The sequence below is a fragment of the Podarcis tiliguerta genome (assembly GCF_965153285.1).
Source record: "Podarcis tiliguerta genome assembly, chromosome: 12".
In the NCBI taxonomy this organism is placed as follows: Eukaryota; Metazoa; Chordata; class Lepidosauria; order Squamata; family Lacertidae; genus Podarcis; species Podarcis tiliguerta.
The window spans coordinates 36,063,884-36,079,124 of NC_139545.1; the positions used below are offsets into that span (position 1 = coordinate 36,063,884).

Sequence of the window (15,241 nt, forward strand, 5' to 3'; positions counted from 1 at the left end):
GTGAAAGCTGGCATAAAGGACATTTCATTTTTTCATTCCCCCGCTTTGGTTAATTAAAAAAGAGACTTAATGTCCCTTTTCACTATTAAAGAAACCTTTTCCTTTTTGGGGAGAGTTGGGGTAGTTTATAGGAAATAGTTCAGAACAGCAATCTAAAAATAACGGGCAGATTTTAATTCATGTGTGGGTAGAGGAAACTGAGATCCCATTATTGAATTCCAGAGTAATATTTATTGCCAACAGGTTGGCCTTGGAGAAAAATAGTTCTTAGGCATGCAATGGCTGACATGGTCTGCTTCAATAGCAAAATGCCTGGACCTTAGACATTCTGTACAGAAATTACATTTCCCCTTGCTCATCTGCATCCAACGGAGTGTCATTTTTGCCTATGCTCATCCTGTTAGGCTCATCTGATGAATTGTGGATTGGGCTGAATGACCGCAAGGTTCAAATGTACTTTGAATGGACAGATGAGACTCCTGTAACATACACGAACTGGCTGCGTGGAGAGCCAACACATGCCAACAACAGACAAGAAGACTGTGTGGTTATGAAAGGAAAGGTAAAGTAAAGCAGATGGCTCATTTGATGGGCTTCTACTATCCCAAGTATATTCCTGTCTAAATATGTCACAAATCTTATCCAAGCAACTCCTTTTGTCCAATGCAGCAAGGGTTCTGGGCAGATCAACCTTGCGATGTGAAACATGGATACATTTGCAAAAGCAAACCACTAAAAGAAACTCCGGGAGATGCAGACGTAGTCGAAGAAGGCTGCCAGAAAGTAAGTAGATCAATACAGAATTCCCAGTGGCTCTTTGGCCCACTCCCCCCAAGTGGTGGTTGTGCTCACATTCAATGAGCAGCACCTACAATGCAACAAGGGATAAAACCTTGTCCCTGTGTCCTCTGCAGGTTGCTTACCTAACACTTGGGTGGTCATCTGCTGTTGCCACCCGTCAGTGCTCATAATAACTAGTAATTCAGGAAACCTTGTAGCTACTGTACATTGTGGCTATTCATTTGAAAAAATCCCCCAGGCTCCCCTTTTTCTCCAGGTTCTCTTCCAACCACCTCCGAAATGCTCTGCAGAACCATAGCAAGTGACCAACCTATCTTTAAAAAAGCATATCACAACAAATATGCAACAAACATGCACATCATCCTCCTGTCTGAGGCTTGCTCAGGTCCATATTCCTGGCCTCTAGCCTTACGGATATTTGTCAAGGGTAAAAATGGTTTTATTCTTCCAAGCTTTTAATGTCTGGTCTACGGTGGTGGTTGTTTGGCTGCAGGAATCGGAGACCTTTAACTGTCTTGATGTTATCTGCCTGCTGTTCTCCCCCCCCCCCCCGCTTCTTTTTTTTTAGTTATGTGTTTTTATGTGCAATTTTATCTTACTTGCTTTGTAACTGTAAGCCTTCTTTTTTTAAAAAAAACAACCCATATATATTGATGTGGTGGAATTAAACCAATCATCTCACTATAAGTTTTGTATTTTGGCCATTGAAGCATTAATTTAGGAAAATGCAGATTGAATTAGTGGTATTTTGTAAACTTGTTTTATATGCCAGGCATTTGTCAGGATTCTAACCTCCCCCGTCCCTTTTTTTTTTTTTTTTTTTTGGTCTTTTTCACTCTTGTACAGAGTTTTTTTCTCTCAACTATTTTATTGGAAGGGAAATAGTAAAACACAGGAATAAACAGTTGTTATTCGCTTGGCATAATTAAATAAAATCAACCCAGTTGTTATTTGCTCTGATTCAGGGGTAAAACATGGGCTTTCCCAGGGAAAGTGGTGGGGCAAAAAACCAAAACCCTCTCAGGCACAGACCGGGAAATCCCAGATGTGTGCCTAGAAATGCTGCACAGAAGGCAGTCTGGATGAACCTTTAATCTGGGAAAATAAAGTCTTGATTAGCTGGAACTGACCATCTTCCAACATCAACAGTAGACAATTGTCAGATCCACCAAAAAATCATTTCAACAGAATTCATGCTTAGAAAGTGAAAAAAACCCCAAACATAATTGCACAAGGGAGCAGAGCAAATACGATAATAAGTTAAATTGGTTTAATATCCCTATAAAACAATAGACTCTTAATGAAACGGATATCCCTACAGGAAAGGGCCTTTTTACTGATTAAACATTCCTAATATCCTATTTTATTTAAGGAAGTATTTTAGCTGTAGTACTTTCTGCACTCACCCAGTTTTTGTTCCTTTCATTCTGTTTTTTGTCTCTTGCTCAACCTTCATCAGTCTTTAACAGAGTTTTTAAAAGGTTATAATATGCACACTTGACCTCACAGGCTGTCTGTAAAGTACATTATTCTTCCTTCCAAACAGGGCTGGAAAAGACACGGTTTATACTGCTACATGATTGGAAATGTATATTCAACATTCGCAGAAGCAAATCAAACATGTATAAAGGACAATGCTCATTTAGCTTCTGTTGCAGACAGGTTATTATTATTATTATTATTTATTATTAATTATAAAAATAATTGTCTGAAGTGAAAATATGACATTTTTGTTAAGCTAAGGCCTGGTGCCATCATGCAGAAATCTCAGGATTCTTTCTTCCCTAAAACGTCTTCTATTTAAGGCAGGATGAAAAACCTCTTTCAGGTGGACGACCACATAATTCTGTTGGAAAGCTGCCAGTGGCTACATGCCGATAGTGGGCGGGACTAGACATAAAAATGGGAGGAGCCAGATTCATACACCATACCTCAATATTATGCAACAAAGCTATTTCTCATGGAAACAGAGGCATTGATTTATTAGTAATTTCACTCAAGTTGCACATTCCATCTTTTACATCATTTTTTTTTATAGGTTATAAAATGCAAAAGCACTGCATTTCCCCTTTTCTGTCCTGAATATGCAAAAGTCAAAAATAATTCAGTAATCCCAGCAAAAATATGTACATAGCATAAATGCAAGATCAACTGCAAGTCTTAGGGCTTTTGAAAAGAAAAAAGAAAACTTCAAAACACAATTGCATTGTAAAAATCGTGTGCATGCACGCAACTGCAAAATTCATGAATGACTTTTTGGCGTCTCTGCTGAAATATTTTCTCTGTGCTCTGGTCTTCTTTAAGCAAGACCTTCTTGCAGAGGAAGGGGCTGCAATTGTACCCTTTGCACAACACCACAGCTCTTTTCCCTCTCAGCTACTCTCCTCTGAAAAACTGATGGATGGGAGGGGACCAGGAGGGCTGTATGGGCAGGATGGGGTCCAGAGAGCTGTATCTAGCCCACATGCCAGAGGTTGCTCACCCTGCTATATCACAGATAAAAAATGGTAGTTGTGGTGTCTATTAACCACAGTTTAGAGCAGTAGCAGCATAAACCTTGGCTATTGTTAAGGCCAGGACGAGAAGGGTAGGTGGGAACATGCCAGGGAAGGGTTAGGAAGGTGGGAGCATGGAATTTAGGAGTGTTTAACTGCATCCACTCAAAGTGATATTGTTACGTTGTTTTACTTAGGAAGTTGATGATATACAACTTGCACATTTGATTTCAAACTTAGAGAATCCATACCTTGGATTGGGGAAACCCAGCCAGATGCGCGGGGTACAAATAATAAATGATGATGATGATGATTTAAAATTGCTCCTCCATTCTTGTAATTTCTGCCAATTCCCTCTTCCACAGGACCCCTGCCCCCACAACACATTCAGTTCTGTTCCCTAACCCCCAGGAGAATATTTTTAAGGGGTATGTGGTGGGGGGCTTCAAAGGGAAAGGATATGTGGGAAAGGCCCATTCCATAAATCTGAAATCTTCAATTCACAAATGGAAATTTAGGATCCAAGCCCTGTAGGCTTAGATGGTTAGCATACAGAGGCTTAAGGCAGAGCATGCCCCCAGGATCCAGACTTATTTATGAACATTAATTCTGCAATGTCTGAACATTGAACATCCTCCTCTGGTCCCTTGAACCTTCTTGGGTGCTGTAATATTTCCTTCCTGAAAAACACATTATTTTATTCCCATAGGGATTAATGTGCCATCTCAGTGGAGCCAACACTTTTATTTGTACAGTAGATGGATATACAAGCCCATGCTACTTCATGGCTACATTTGCAGGGGTTTCGTCACAAAACATTTCATAGAAATGAAATGCTACTTTTGCCTTTTATTCCTTTTCTGCAGATACGAACAAGCGTATTTTACTAGTCTGATTGGGCTCAGGCCAGAACAATATTTCTGGATTGGTCTTTCTGACATACAAGAAAGAGGAACATTCACATGGACCAGTGGGGAAACTGTTGAATATACCCACTGGAATGTTGAAATGCCTGGTATGTAGACCAATTCTATAGAGATACTGTGAAATCCTGGATTTTCCGCAGAAAGGCAAAATTCTGACTACTCTCCTTATTACACAGAATGTTCTGTCGACAGAACTGCTCACAGACATAAGAACAAATAAATATATGATGAAATATTTCTTCTTTGGCACTTACCTTGCCCCATTTAAACTTTCCTTCTGCTTGCTCAAGGTATACGTAAGTTGCTTTGTTAAGTTTTTGCAGACCTGGTTAGATCTGAAAATGTATTACTTTTGAAAGCCCCTTGCTTCAACCTCAGCTTTGTTGCAGTATAGAAAAAAAGGAATTTATTTTTTTCGTAAATTTATTCCCTGTTCTTTGAGAATTTTTTCTCTAGGAAGTAGCTTACAACTATATTCAAAATTACAGCATTACATTACATTCTGAATTTTAAATATTTGTAGCCCACCCTGGGATCGGCTCATGAAGGGTGGCTAATGATAATAATATTAATAATGAATAACAGCAATAGCAATAATAAGATTGCAAGGAATGAGGCCTGCCAAATCTCTTAAACTGGAGCCACCAAACCAGCATCTCCACAGCTCGGCACCTCTGAGCAACCCTCCAGCACAGATCTCAAGAAACAAGCTGTGCTGATTGTACAATTTGTTTTTGTTTTTTTTTCAACCCTTGAGATTAAGTTGCTAATTGGCAGTGGATGTGTTTTTCCCTTTCCCTCTTTTGTGTCAATTACATGGCCCTGTGTGTCTCTCTTCATGTCCCACGAAGGGAGAAAAGCAGGCTGTGTTGCCATGAGGACTGGAATCACAGGTGGCTTATGGGATCTTCTGAAATGTGAGACAAAAGCAAAATTCCTCTGCAAGCGCCTTGCTGATGGAGTGACTCCTCCGCCGATACCAACGACAACTGCTGCCCCCAGATGCGCTGACGGCTGGAGTCCAAGTGACAGTAGGAACTTGTGCTTCAAAGTATGACATTCAATTGCAAGTTTTTTTTTTAATGAATCTTACCAAATATGTACTGCCGTTTGTTTACATCTATTTGTCTTTGTAGTTAGCACAGGAAATGTTTGTTAAAAACATGTTGTGTTCCCTCATCCTTATGTTCTTCCCACTTTGCCAAGCAGTGGGAGAGTCCAGAGATACAGCACTTAGGAAAGAGGTCACTGAAGGCTTATTGCCATTTTGTAACAATTGTGTTCATTTACGGATATACACAGCACCTGTCGTTTCCCTAACGAAAGGTTGTGCCTGGCAACTTTGCCATGGGGCTATTAAAGAACGTATAGAGCAAAAGCTTGGATACAATTTGGAGGGAAAATACCTGAGAAATTGCAAGTGAAGTTTGGACTAGCCCAGTAACACAGGTGGTCCTCCTTTCTCACTCCAGATATAGCTGAAGTACCATAGATAACTTGATGATAGAGCATCTGTTCTGCATGCACAAGGTTCTAGCTTCCATCCCCAGCCTCTCTGTTGAAAAAGGGTTAGAGGGAAAGAGACTTGTCTGAGGTCTTGGAAAGCAGCAGCCAGCTGGAATAGATAATAATAGGCTAGGTGAACCAATCATCTGACTTGGTTTAAGAGAGATGATGATAACAATATGTTAGCTGAACTCAGTGGTTCTTTTTCTGAGGGTACTCAAGGGTACGCAGTTCCATCACCATTTTTTTTCTAGAAGAAAAGCACTGGCTGAACTGAACTGAAAATATCTAAATTATATTACATTTATTTTGTTATAATGAACATAATTTATAACTTCCCTTATTACGAAGCAATGTTTCTTACTTTTGTCATGTGCAGATCTTATTGTGCCTAACTGTAAAATAATATATCATCATTAGGCTTTCATGAGGAATGATGATAAAAAATCGTGGGCGGATTCTCAGAGTTTTTGTAGAGCCATGGGAGGTGAGCTGGCCTCCATTAGTAGCTCACAAGAGGAACGTTCACTGCAGCGCTATTTGTCGTGAGTAAATTGATTTATCCATGTTATCATAGCTATTTCACACCCACATTTAAAGCACTCTTGTACCACTTTAACAGTCGTGGCTCCCCCCCCCCCCCCCAAGAATCCTCGGAAATGCAGTTTGCTAAGGATGCTGATGGTTGTAGTCCTGTGGGGAGTAAACTACTGTTCCCAGGATTCTTTGCAGTGAAGCCATGACTATTAAAGAGGCAGAAGAGTGCATCCATGGTGTGGATGTTACATGTAAGAAGATGGAAATGGCCATTTAGTCCCTTGTGCAGTACCGTTTTGTGTGAATCCACAAATGAGGGAAGTCCTTCCAGTCAGCTGATTTTGGGTGCCATTGGGTGAATTGTTAGTTATTCAATGTAACTATAACTGTAGATTTTAGTCAAGGAGGGGAGATTTGTGTTTGTGGGATTTTCTGCATCAAGGTGCCTAAACAACGTGACTCATCTTGGGCATTATGCACCTTGATTTGGGCAGAGAGCAGGCAAGGGGAAATATTTGTGATTCTGCCTCAGATGGGAAATGTATTGATCTGACAGAAATAAGACCAGTAGACGACTTGACTATTGGACTATTGGACTATGTCGTAATAAGCAGATGGTCTTTGAGGCGGAATACTGAGCTGCATAAAGTGAATCTTATTTCAAAGACAAGCCAAGAAGCTTAGTTGGAAACTAAGCATTACAATTACAAGCTAACATAGTTGGGTTAGTTTAAAAGTGATTTCATAAAGCAACATGTCTATTTACCCAAGTCTCCTTATGTTTGTGTGATATCTTAGGGACCAAGGATTCAGCTCTTCACATTTCTGGCTAGGCTTAAATTTACAAAGTCCAACTGAAGGATTTTCGTGGAGCGATGGCTCTCCAGTGAGTGACTTGCACTGTTTTTAAAATATTGTGGTTCCAATTTTACTACTTACGTGCCAAAAACCAAGAGAAGCAAATGAACATACAGAGCCTGAAAATTATGCTAAAAATAAAGTTTTGAAACCAAATACTGCAAAATGCTAAATGCCCAAAGGAGTGTCTCCATCCCCCACCAGCGCGGACACTGAGATACATCTCCAAGGGCCTTCTGGCAGTTCCATTAGGAGAAGTTTGCAAGGAGTTACAGGGAACTAGGCAGAGGGCCTTATTGGTAGTGGCACCTGCCCTGTAGAACGCCCTGCCATTAGATGTCAAGGGACTCGTCTATACTTGTGGTTTTTAAGGATAATTATGATAATCATATAGCCATACGATGTTATTTTAAGACATCAACAATGCATTATTAAGTTGATACACCAGAGGACACTGAGAGTTCTCCCCGTGTGAAATAAGTGGGTAGACCTTGTAGAAAAGGAAGAATAGGATGTATTTACCGGTATGTTTTAGAATGATATCAAAAACATCATTCTAGAATGATCCAGTATAAATCCAGCCAAGGAGATAAACAACTATAGAACTTTTAGAAGACATCTGAAGGCAGCCCTTTATCGGAAAGTTTTTATTGTTTGATGTTTTATTGTGTTTTTATGTGTTGGAAGATGCCCAGAGAGCTGGGGCAACTCAGCCAGATGGGTGGGGTAATAATAATAATAATAATAATAATAATAATAATAATAATAGGCATTTTTACATGGCACTTTATTGCAGAATTAGTGCTGCTTATGTTGTGCAGGTTCTGCACAGCGTTTACATTGCATCATCTGTACAAAATGCCATCCCATATTAATTTCCTACTTCATCTGGATTTAACATTTCCATGTGTTGTGTAACCCCCTGCACTGTAAATACATATTAAAATGGGGGGAGATAACAATAATAACAACAACAACAAACAAACAAACAAACAAATTTATACGCCACCCTCCCCAGCCAAAACCAAGCTCAGAGCAGCTAACATCAATTATGTAACACATCAAGATAAAATCAAGCAATCAATTAAAATACATCCTAGAATCATCCTAGACTTTCAGTGCTCACCAGGCCCTGCTGCTTGTGCTGAACTTATATGAGCTTGTGCGAAAAGTTGGGAGGCCACTTTCATGCAAGTTCTTATGGGGGAAAGGGGAGTCAAACTGAACCCTGACCAAAGGCCCTGCGGAAAGATGTCAGATCCCGCAGGGCCCTGGTCTCTTGTGACAGAGTGTTCCACCAGGCTGGGGCCACGGCTGAAAAGTCCTTGGCCCTGGTCGAGGCCAGCCTAATCTCCTTGAGGCCCCGGACCTTCAAGATGTTATTATTTGCAGACTGTAAGGTCCTCTGTGGGGCATACCAGGAGAGGCGGTCCCATAGGTACGAGAGTCCTAGGCTGTAGATGGCATTTTGATGAGGACAATGCAGTGTGGACACTGCGAAAGAATTTGCATGCCTGATCAGTGCTGAGTATGCAATAACCTGCTGTGTGAAGGCACCCTTCTTTAAAATGAAACCACCTTATTTCCAGACAAGCAATGTAACGAACTTATTTCTCCTCAGCTTGGATATACAAACTGGGAGTATGGAGAGCCCAATAACTACAATGAAATTGAGCACTGTGGAGAGTTGAATGCAAATTATCGGATGCGCTGGAATGATATACACTGTGAGGACTTGTATAACTGGATTTGTCAGATTAAAAAAGGTAAGATTTCTTGCCTTATTGAGCTGTAACGTCACCAGAAGATTGCTTGTGATACTACGGCATTTAAAAATAAATAAATACTAAAAATGTTTTTAAAACAAATCATCATTCTGATTAATTCAACACACACACACATATCTCAAAGATGTGGACAATAATAAATCTGTGGCTGTTTATGGTGTGAAAGCTGCCATAAATACTTCATAAGAGGCGTCAGCAGAGTTGAAATACAGTCGGCAGCAAAGTGAGTGGAATCAGCCCTGAGTCTTGATTGATAAGAGAGAAAAGAAATATTGGTTACATTGCTAGTGAATAACCTTTGTATAATTTTTCTCCAAGGAATGCCCTAATTGTACTGAAATCCTTTAAAAAAAGGGGGGGGGGTATTGGTCATGTTCCATATCTGGTGGTAATCCTGCTCAGCTGAGCTAGTCAAAAGTTTCTTTCCCCCTTTTGTTAGAATCCTCTTGAATTTCGGAGTTAGAAGCCAAACTCTAAATTCAAAAATTTGATTGAAATTCTATCAACTTTCGCAGACTTCCATTTTAGCTCTAGCAAGACGACTTGCTTTTTGCTTCCGTTGGTTAAGGTTGCTTTGATGCAACCTTAATCAACAAATAAATGCCCATGAAATAGCCAATGTCATCCAACCTACCTTTGAAACAAATCCCAATAAACAGACCACCTGGAAGCATCCTTAGACCACTGCTCCAAACTAGAGGAAGGTGAATGCATTAGGGAGGAATTAAGTGTAAGCGGATGTGCTAGAAAAAGTTGCAAAAGAATCAAACCCAATAGTTTGACCACTACCTTAGAATATGATCACCAGTTTTCACATTTTCAGTTATTGCATGCAATCTATCGAACCTATCAAATTTCCCACTCTGCCTGAACATATTATGGAGCCACCTTCACAGGGATCGCTGTGAACTTCAATTTTTTATACAAAAAAGTTATGCCATTTTTTTCTTTGGCACCATTTGTCAAATTCAAAATCCATTGCGAAGAGTCATTCTATTATTATTTTTGTTACAAAATGAGGTCCTTTTGAAATATGAGTGACACAGAAATCCAAATTCAACTTACTAATATTAAAATACCACTTGGAAATAATGTGGGAATTGGGCAGAGCAATCCTAACCCCCAGTTCAACATGCTGGATGATATTGTTGAACTTCCCAATTGGCCAAAATATACAAAACAAATTCAAATGTATGCTAGGGGTATAAACAAGTGGAAGGAACAATGTACCATATGTGGTGGGGTTGTGATAAAATTTTAAAAGGGGGGGTATTGTCTACGATGAATTAAAAAAAAATGTTCAGACAAACATTTGTGGGAAAACCGTAAGCCTTTCTTCTGAGCATTCTGAAAATTGATATCTCAATTGATAAGAGGAGGGTGTTATTATATGCTACAACAGCAGCGAGAATGCTGGTTGCTAAAAATTGGAAGGGGGATAGGACACCAACGAAGGAAGAACGGCAAATTAAATTGTGCGAATATTTGGAATTAGCAAAAAATGACAGAGGTGATCAACCAAACCAAAGGTTTAAAAAGGAGTGGGACTGCTTCAAAGAGTACTTGGAAAAACATTGTTCTCAAACAAAATCTTTGATGTGTTTTGACTAAATTTTGCAAAGTAAATAATAGATAGATAATGTATACTTTATGTAAGAGAAGTGAACTAAGGGGGGGAAAACACAGTTAAAAGATAAGGAAGAAGTAAGGAGTCGCAAGGAGGTGGAGGGAACTCACATGTGAAGAAATACTGATTTATTTTGGTTTGCATTTGTGAATAAGATAACATGTTTTGAAGAACAAATGGAATATGTGTACAAATAGTTAAATTAAAAACTAAGAATATATTTTTTTAAAAAGATATTGTTGAACTTCCTCTTCACCAAACTCCACCAGCACAGGGGCTCCGGCTGCCTTGATCACCCCGAGGCATTGCTTAATTATTGGTTTTAATAGGATAATGCATGTGTGGATCACATTTTCCCCCCCAGGAGAAGAACCAAAGCCTGAACCAACAGAAGCACCTCTACCAAGTAAGTTTGCATTGCTTCCTTTGAAGAAATCATGTCATGTCAATAACTAGGGATTGAAGCTAAGTGAGTGTTGCCATTTCCACCCAGGCAGATGGAGGTTTCCAATTTCTTTGAGAGCTGCACTTCAGGAATAAGGTTATGAAGCTGTGCTCCCACATCAGTTGCTCAGAGTCCAAAACTAGACGCGATGGGGAAGGCATCTATGGATCTGACCTACTCAGATAATATTTAAACACCCCTTCGTTGCTCTACCCTACTGTGCCCTATTGCTTTAAGAAGTTTATTCAAAGCCCAGATCTGATGCAGGAAGTGACCCAGGTAGGGGGAGTTAGCGATGCACGCCCCCTAATCCGTACCACCTCTCTCGCAGAATTTCAATATAGCAGTGATGGATGGCTCATCAATGGAGACAAGCAGTATTATTTCAGCACTTACACTGCTCCTATGGAAACAGGACGTGAGTTTTGCAAGAAGAACTTTGGAGATCTTGCAGTCATTGAAAGCTACACTGAAAGAAGATTCTTAACAAAATATGTAAGGCGCTAGTTTATTATTTCCTCAAATAAATACTTCAGAGTAGCAAGCATTCTTTGTTATAAAAGACTTTTCAGAAATTTCATTTCGTGAAACACTTGCTCTAGAAATTTGGCTCTAGAAATTTGGCATACCTTTTGTTCCCTTTCATGTTGTTATCACCAAGTAACAGCAATTTGCCATTTAATTACACACCTATTTTATTTTATTTTATTTTATTTTATTTTATTTTATTTTATTTTGACTGCCTAGAGGCCTCCACAGGGTTCAGTCCAATAGAAGGAGACCTGGAATAACAAATTTCCTTTCTTTTCAGTGTTTTAAATAAGTTTCAGAAGGCCCAGTTAGCTGGGTAGCTAGGGACTTTAGTTATTCTCGATGTGTTTTTGAAGGGATTACATTTACAATGGCCATTTGTTGTATAAAAACTTAATCTTTGCCTGACACATAGCATTTTCATCTTCATGCTTTAGATCTCAAAAAACGACTGGACCAACGCTTACTACATTGGCTTAAAACTGAGCCTTGATAAAGACGTCAGGTAAGTAAACAGAAAACATTGGCGCTTATTATGTGACTCAATTTATTAACACTAGATAAATATGCTTACAGTGGTACCTCAGGTTACAGACGCTTCAGGTTACAGACTCCGCTAACCCAGAAATAGTACCTCGGGTTAAGAACTTTGCTTCAGGATGAGAACAGAAATCGTGCTCTGGCAGTGCAGCGGCAGCAGGAGGCCCCATTAGCTAAAGTGGTGCTTCAGGTTAAGAACAGCTTCAGGTTAAGAACGGACCTCCGGAACGAATTAAGTACTTAACCCAAGGTACCATTGTAGTACTATATAGAGAATCATATAGTATGATTCTCCCTCTCTTTTTAGAATACTAGAATTAAGGTTCTAGTTCCAGCCAGAGGCAGATTTAGGGGAGCATGATCCATTCACTTGTACTGGGTGCAAAGCCGAGAGGGTGCTGCAGGGGGTGCAGCAAAAATGATGAACAATGGAGGGGGGGGTGAATTTTGGCGTTACACAAGGCACCGCTGAAATATTAAAGCCCAAAGTCCACCACTGATCCAGTGAAGCTGACTTATGGGCTGATGACACCCAGCCCTCAAACTCCAATCCAGGTCATATTTGGGCTGCTTAGTGGAACTGAAATACAAATTATGATGGAAGCAGATAGGGAAGAGGTTGCAGGCAGAGGAGGGATTCACACCCACACCAACCCCTGAGCATCCTTCACAGGACTCCACAATCCTGTTTTATATTTCTTCGACAAGCAATCTTCATCAAAAACTGGGTTTTCCCTTCGTATCTAGTTCAGCTCTCAGGGCCGCAGGTTGGATTTTTAAGATGCAGTCATTATTGCGAAGCTGCTATTGGTTCCCCGCTCCCTAAAGATTACCCTTGAATTTCCCTTGTTGAAAACAAATCAAGATAACCGAATAATTTGTCTTTAAGCTGGATGGACGGAACCCCCGTGCAGTATTTAGCCTGGGCACCGCATGAACCCAACTTTGCAAACAACGACGAAAACTGTGTGGTCATTTACAGAAGGACAGGTGGGTAGTCTGCCGATTGCCGACATTTTATTTTTGTGGCAACACATCGTGCACATGAAATTTCCAGGAAAAATAATAAGGCATCTTATTTGTACAGGGTGAACGGTATTCCGAAATGCAATGCGTGGTTTAACTTTTATGGCAGATCACTTATTCTTTCTTGTTTAGGACTTTGGAATGATATAAACTGTGGCTACCCCAATCCTTTCATATGTGAAAGACACAACAGTTCAATCAATGCAACAGTTGCTCCTACAGCCCCTTCTGTTCCAGGAGGATGTCCAGAATCATGGCTTTCGTTTGAAAACAAGGTACCATTATAATGTTCTTGTTTCAAAGGAACACTGGGAAACAGCTATAAATATGTACATTGCTGTCCCACATGGCTTTGTCTGTTTTTATTTTTTGTATATTCAAAATGTGTATTGGCAGACCCCCATCATAATGCATCTCTGCTCATGCAGCTGGTCACTATCAAAATGAGTACGGATCTCATTTAGCTGGTACTTTCCATTCTGCGCTGTGTATCATTTGTTTGGGGCACCTCCAGGTTGCTGTTGTGGGCATGTGGTCCAACATGTTATGGACACTATAATTGTTCACGAGTGGTGGCTTCATTCTGCTTCAGTTGTTTCTGTGGTGCTTCCCCAGCGCTACCACATTATTGTTGCCGGGAGTTGCACTAGAACAAGAGAAGTGGGACAGAAATGAAGCAGGACATTTGTGGTAAAAAGAGAAAAAGGATATGGTATTTCAATAGGATGTGTGCTAATGCGAAATGAAGCCGTGTGAGCACTGCAAAAGTTTGAAAGCAGCATCATGTGTCACAGTTCCTACAGCATTATGAGCACAAATCATCTGGAATGCACAATAAAAAGAGGCCTTGTGTCTGTAATATTAATAATTCCCTCCCCCTCTTATCTCTCTAATTGCAAAGTTTTTGTTTATATAAATTTACAGGGGAAGGGCTTTAGCTCAGTGGTATGCTTTGTGTGGAAGAGGTGCCAAGTTAAATTCCTAGTGTCCCCAAGGCTGGACTGAGAAAGAATCTTCCCGGAAACCTTGGAGAGTCACTGGTAGTCAGCAGCCACGATACTGAACTAGGCAGACCAGTGGTTTGACTTGTTATAAGGCAACTTCCTATGGGATGTGGGTGGCGCTGTGGTCTAAACCACTGAGCCTCTTGGGCTTGCTAATCAGAAGGTTGGTGGTTCGAATCCCCACGAAGGGGTGAGCTCCCGTTGCTCGGTCCCAGCTCCTGCCAACCTAGCAGTTCGAAAGCACGTAAAAGTGCAAGTAGATAAATAGGTACCACTCCGGCGGGAAGGTAAACGGCACTTCCGTGTGCTGCTCTGGTTTCGGTGTTCCGTTGCGCCAGAAGCGGCTTAGTCATGCTGACCACATGACCCAGAAAAATTGTCTGCAGACAAACGCCGGCTCCCTTGGCCTGTAAAGCGAGATGAGCACCACAACCCAAGAGTCGTCTGCGACTGGACTTAACTGTCTGGGGTCCTTTACCTTTACCTTTTAAGGCAACTTCCTACGTTCTGTGTTAATAGAGAAGCATGTGAGAAGGTTGTGCCTTTCACAGCACAAGGTTGGCAACAGATTGGCTCTGCATGAAATTTTGCTTTTGACAATCCTGCACTGAAAGTGATGTCACCTGTGAATCGTCGTTTCCGTCTTCACCCCAATTTGACAATGTCTAAAGTTTGAGTTGTAATAGCTACAGTGTACAAAAGAAATCAGAGGTTAATTTGCTGACTTATTGTGTCCAGGAAAACAGCCTAGCAGAGAAAAAGCTGGGATTCTTAAATATCTGAAGCTGACATAGTATTTGCATGCTTGAGCTAAGATAAGTCTATATATATGAGGTTCAATAACTTATCACAAATAGTTTAAGGTAACCACAATTGTGGTACAATTAACTTAATTTCACCAATTATTTTGAAAAAGAAAATGCTTAATAAAGAGTTTAATTAAAAAGACAAATTCCATATTGAGTTTTGGGAAGGTTCTTCTTACAAATATTTCTGGATGTTTTCAGATCTTACTTCTCCAGCAGTAATGTAAACATACCCTTAATTCAGATGTAACATAAAGCCATAGTTTGATTCTAATGCTGGTTTGTTGGGGCCAGTTTACTGATTTGGAAGTAATGGCAAACTATGGTTGACTGAGACCAGAAAGTTACAAAT

The 15,241-nt window shown here is 40.3% G+C and overlaps 1 protein-coding gene across 1 annotated transcript in view; it reads left to right on the forward strand.

Annotated features, from left to right (window-relative positions):
* Nucleotides 1–15,241, forward strand: part of LOC310660732 (macrophage mannose receptor 1-like) — a 47,826-nt gene that overhangs the window by 18,687 nt on the left and 13,898 nt on the right. Inside the window, exons 8-20 of the mRNA XM_083405701.1 lie at nt 405–562; nt 670–783; nt 2,348–2,463; nt 4,163–4,311; nt 5,074–5,273; nt 6,149–6,273; nt 7,064–7,151; nt 8,745–8,889; nt 10,902–10,943; nt 11,314–11,477; nt 11,951–12,018; nt 12,943–13,043; nt 13,212–13,354. Of these exons, the coding sequence (XP_083261827.1) occupies nt 405–562; nt 670–783; nt 2,348–2,463; nt 4,163–4,311; nt 5,074–5,273; nt 6,149–6,273; nt 7,064–7,151; nt 8,745–8,889; nt 10,902–10,943; nt 11,314–11,477; nt 11,951–12,018; nt 12,943–13,043; nt 13,212–13,354 (1,613 nt within the window). The remainder of the gene's footprint in view (nt 1–404; nt 563–669; nt 784–2,347; nt 2,464–4,162; nt 4,312–5,073; nt 5,274–6,148; nt 6,274–7,063; nt 7,152–8,744; nt 8,890–10,901; nt 10,944–11,313; nt 11,478–11,950; nt 12,019–12,942; nt 13,044–13,211; nt 13,355–15,241) is intronic.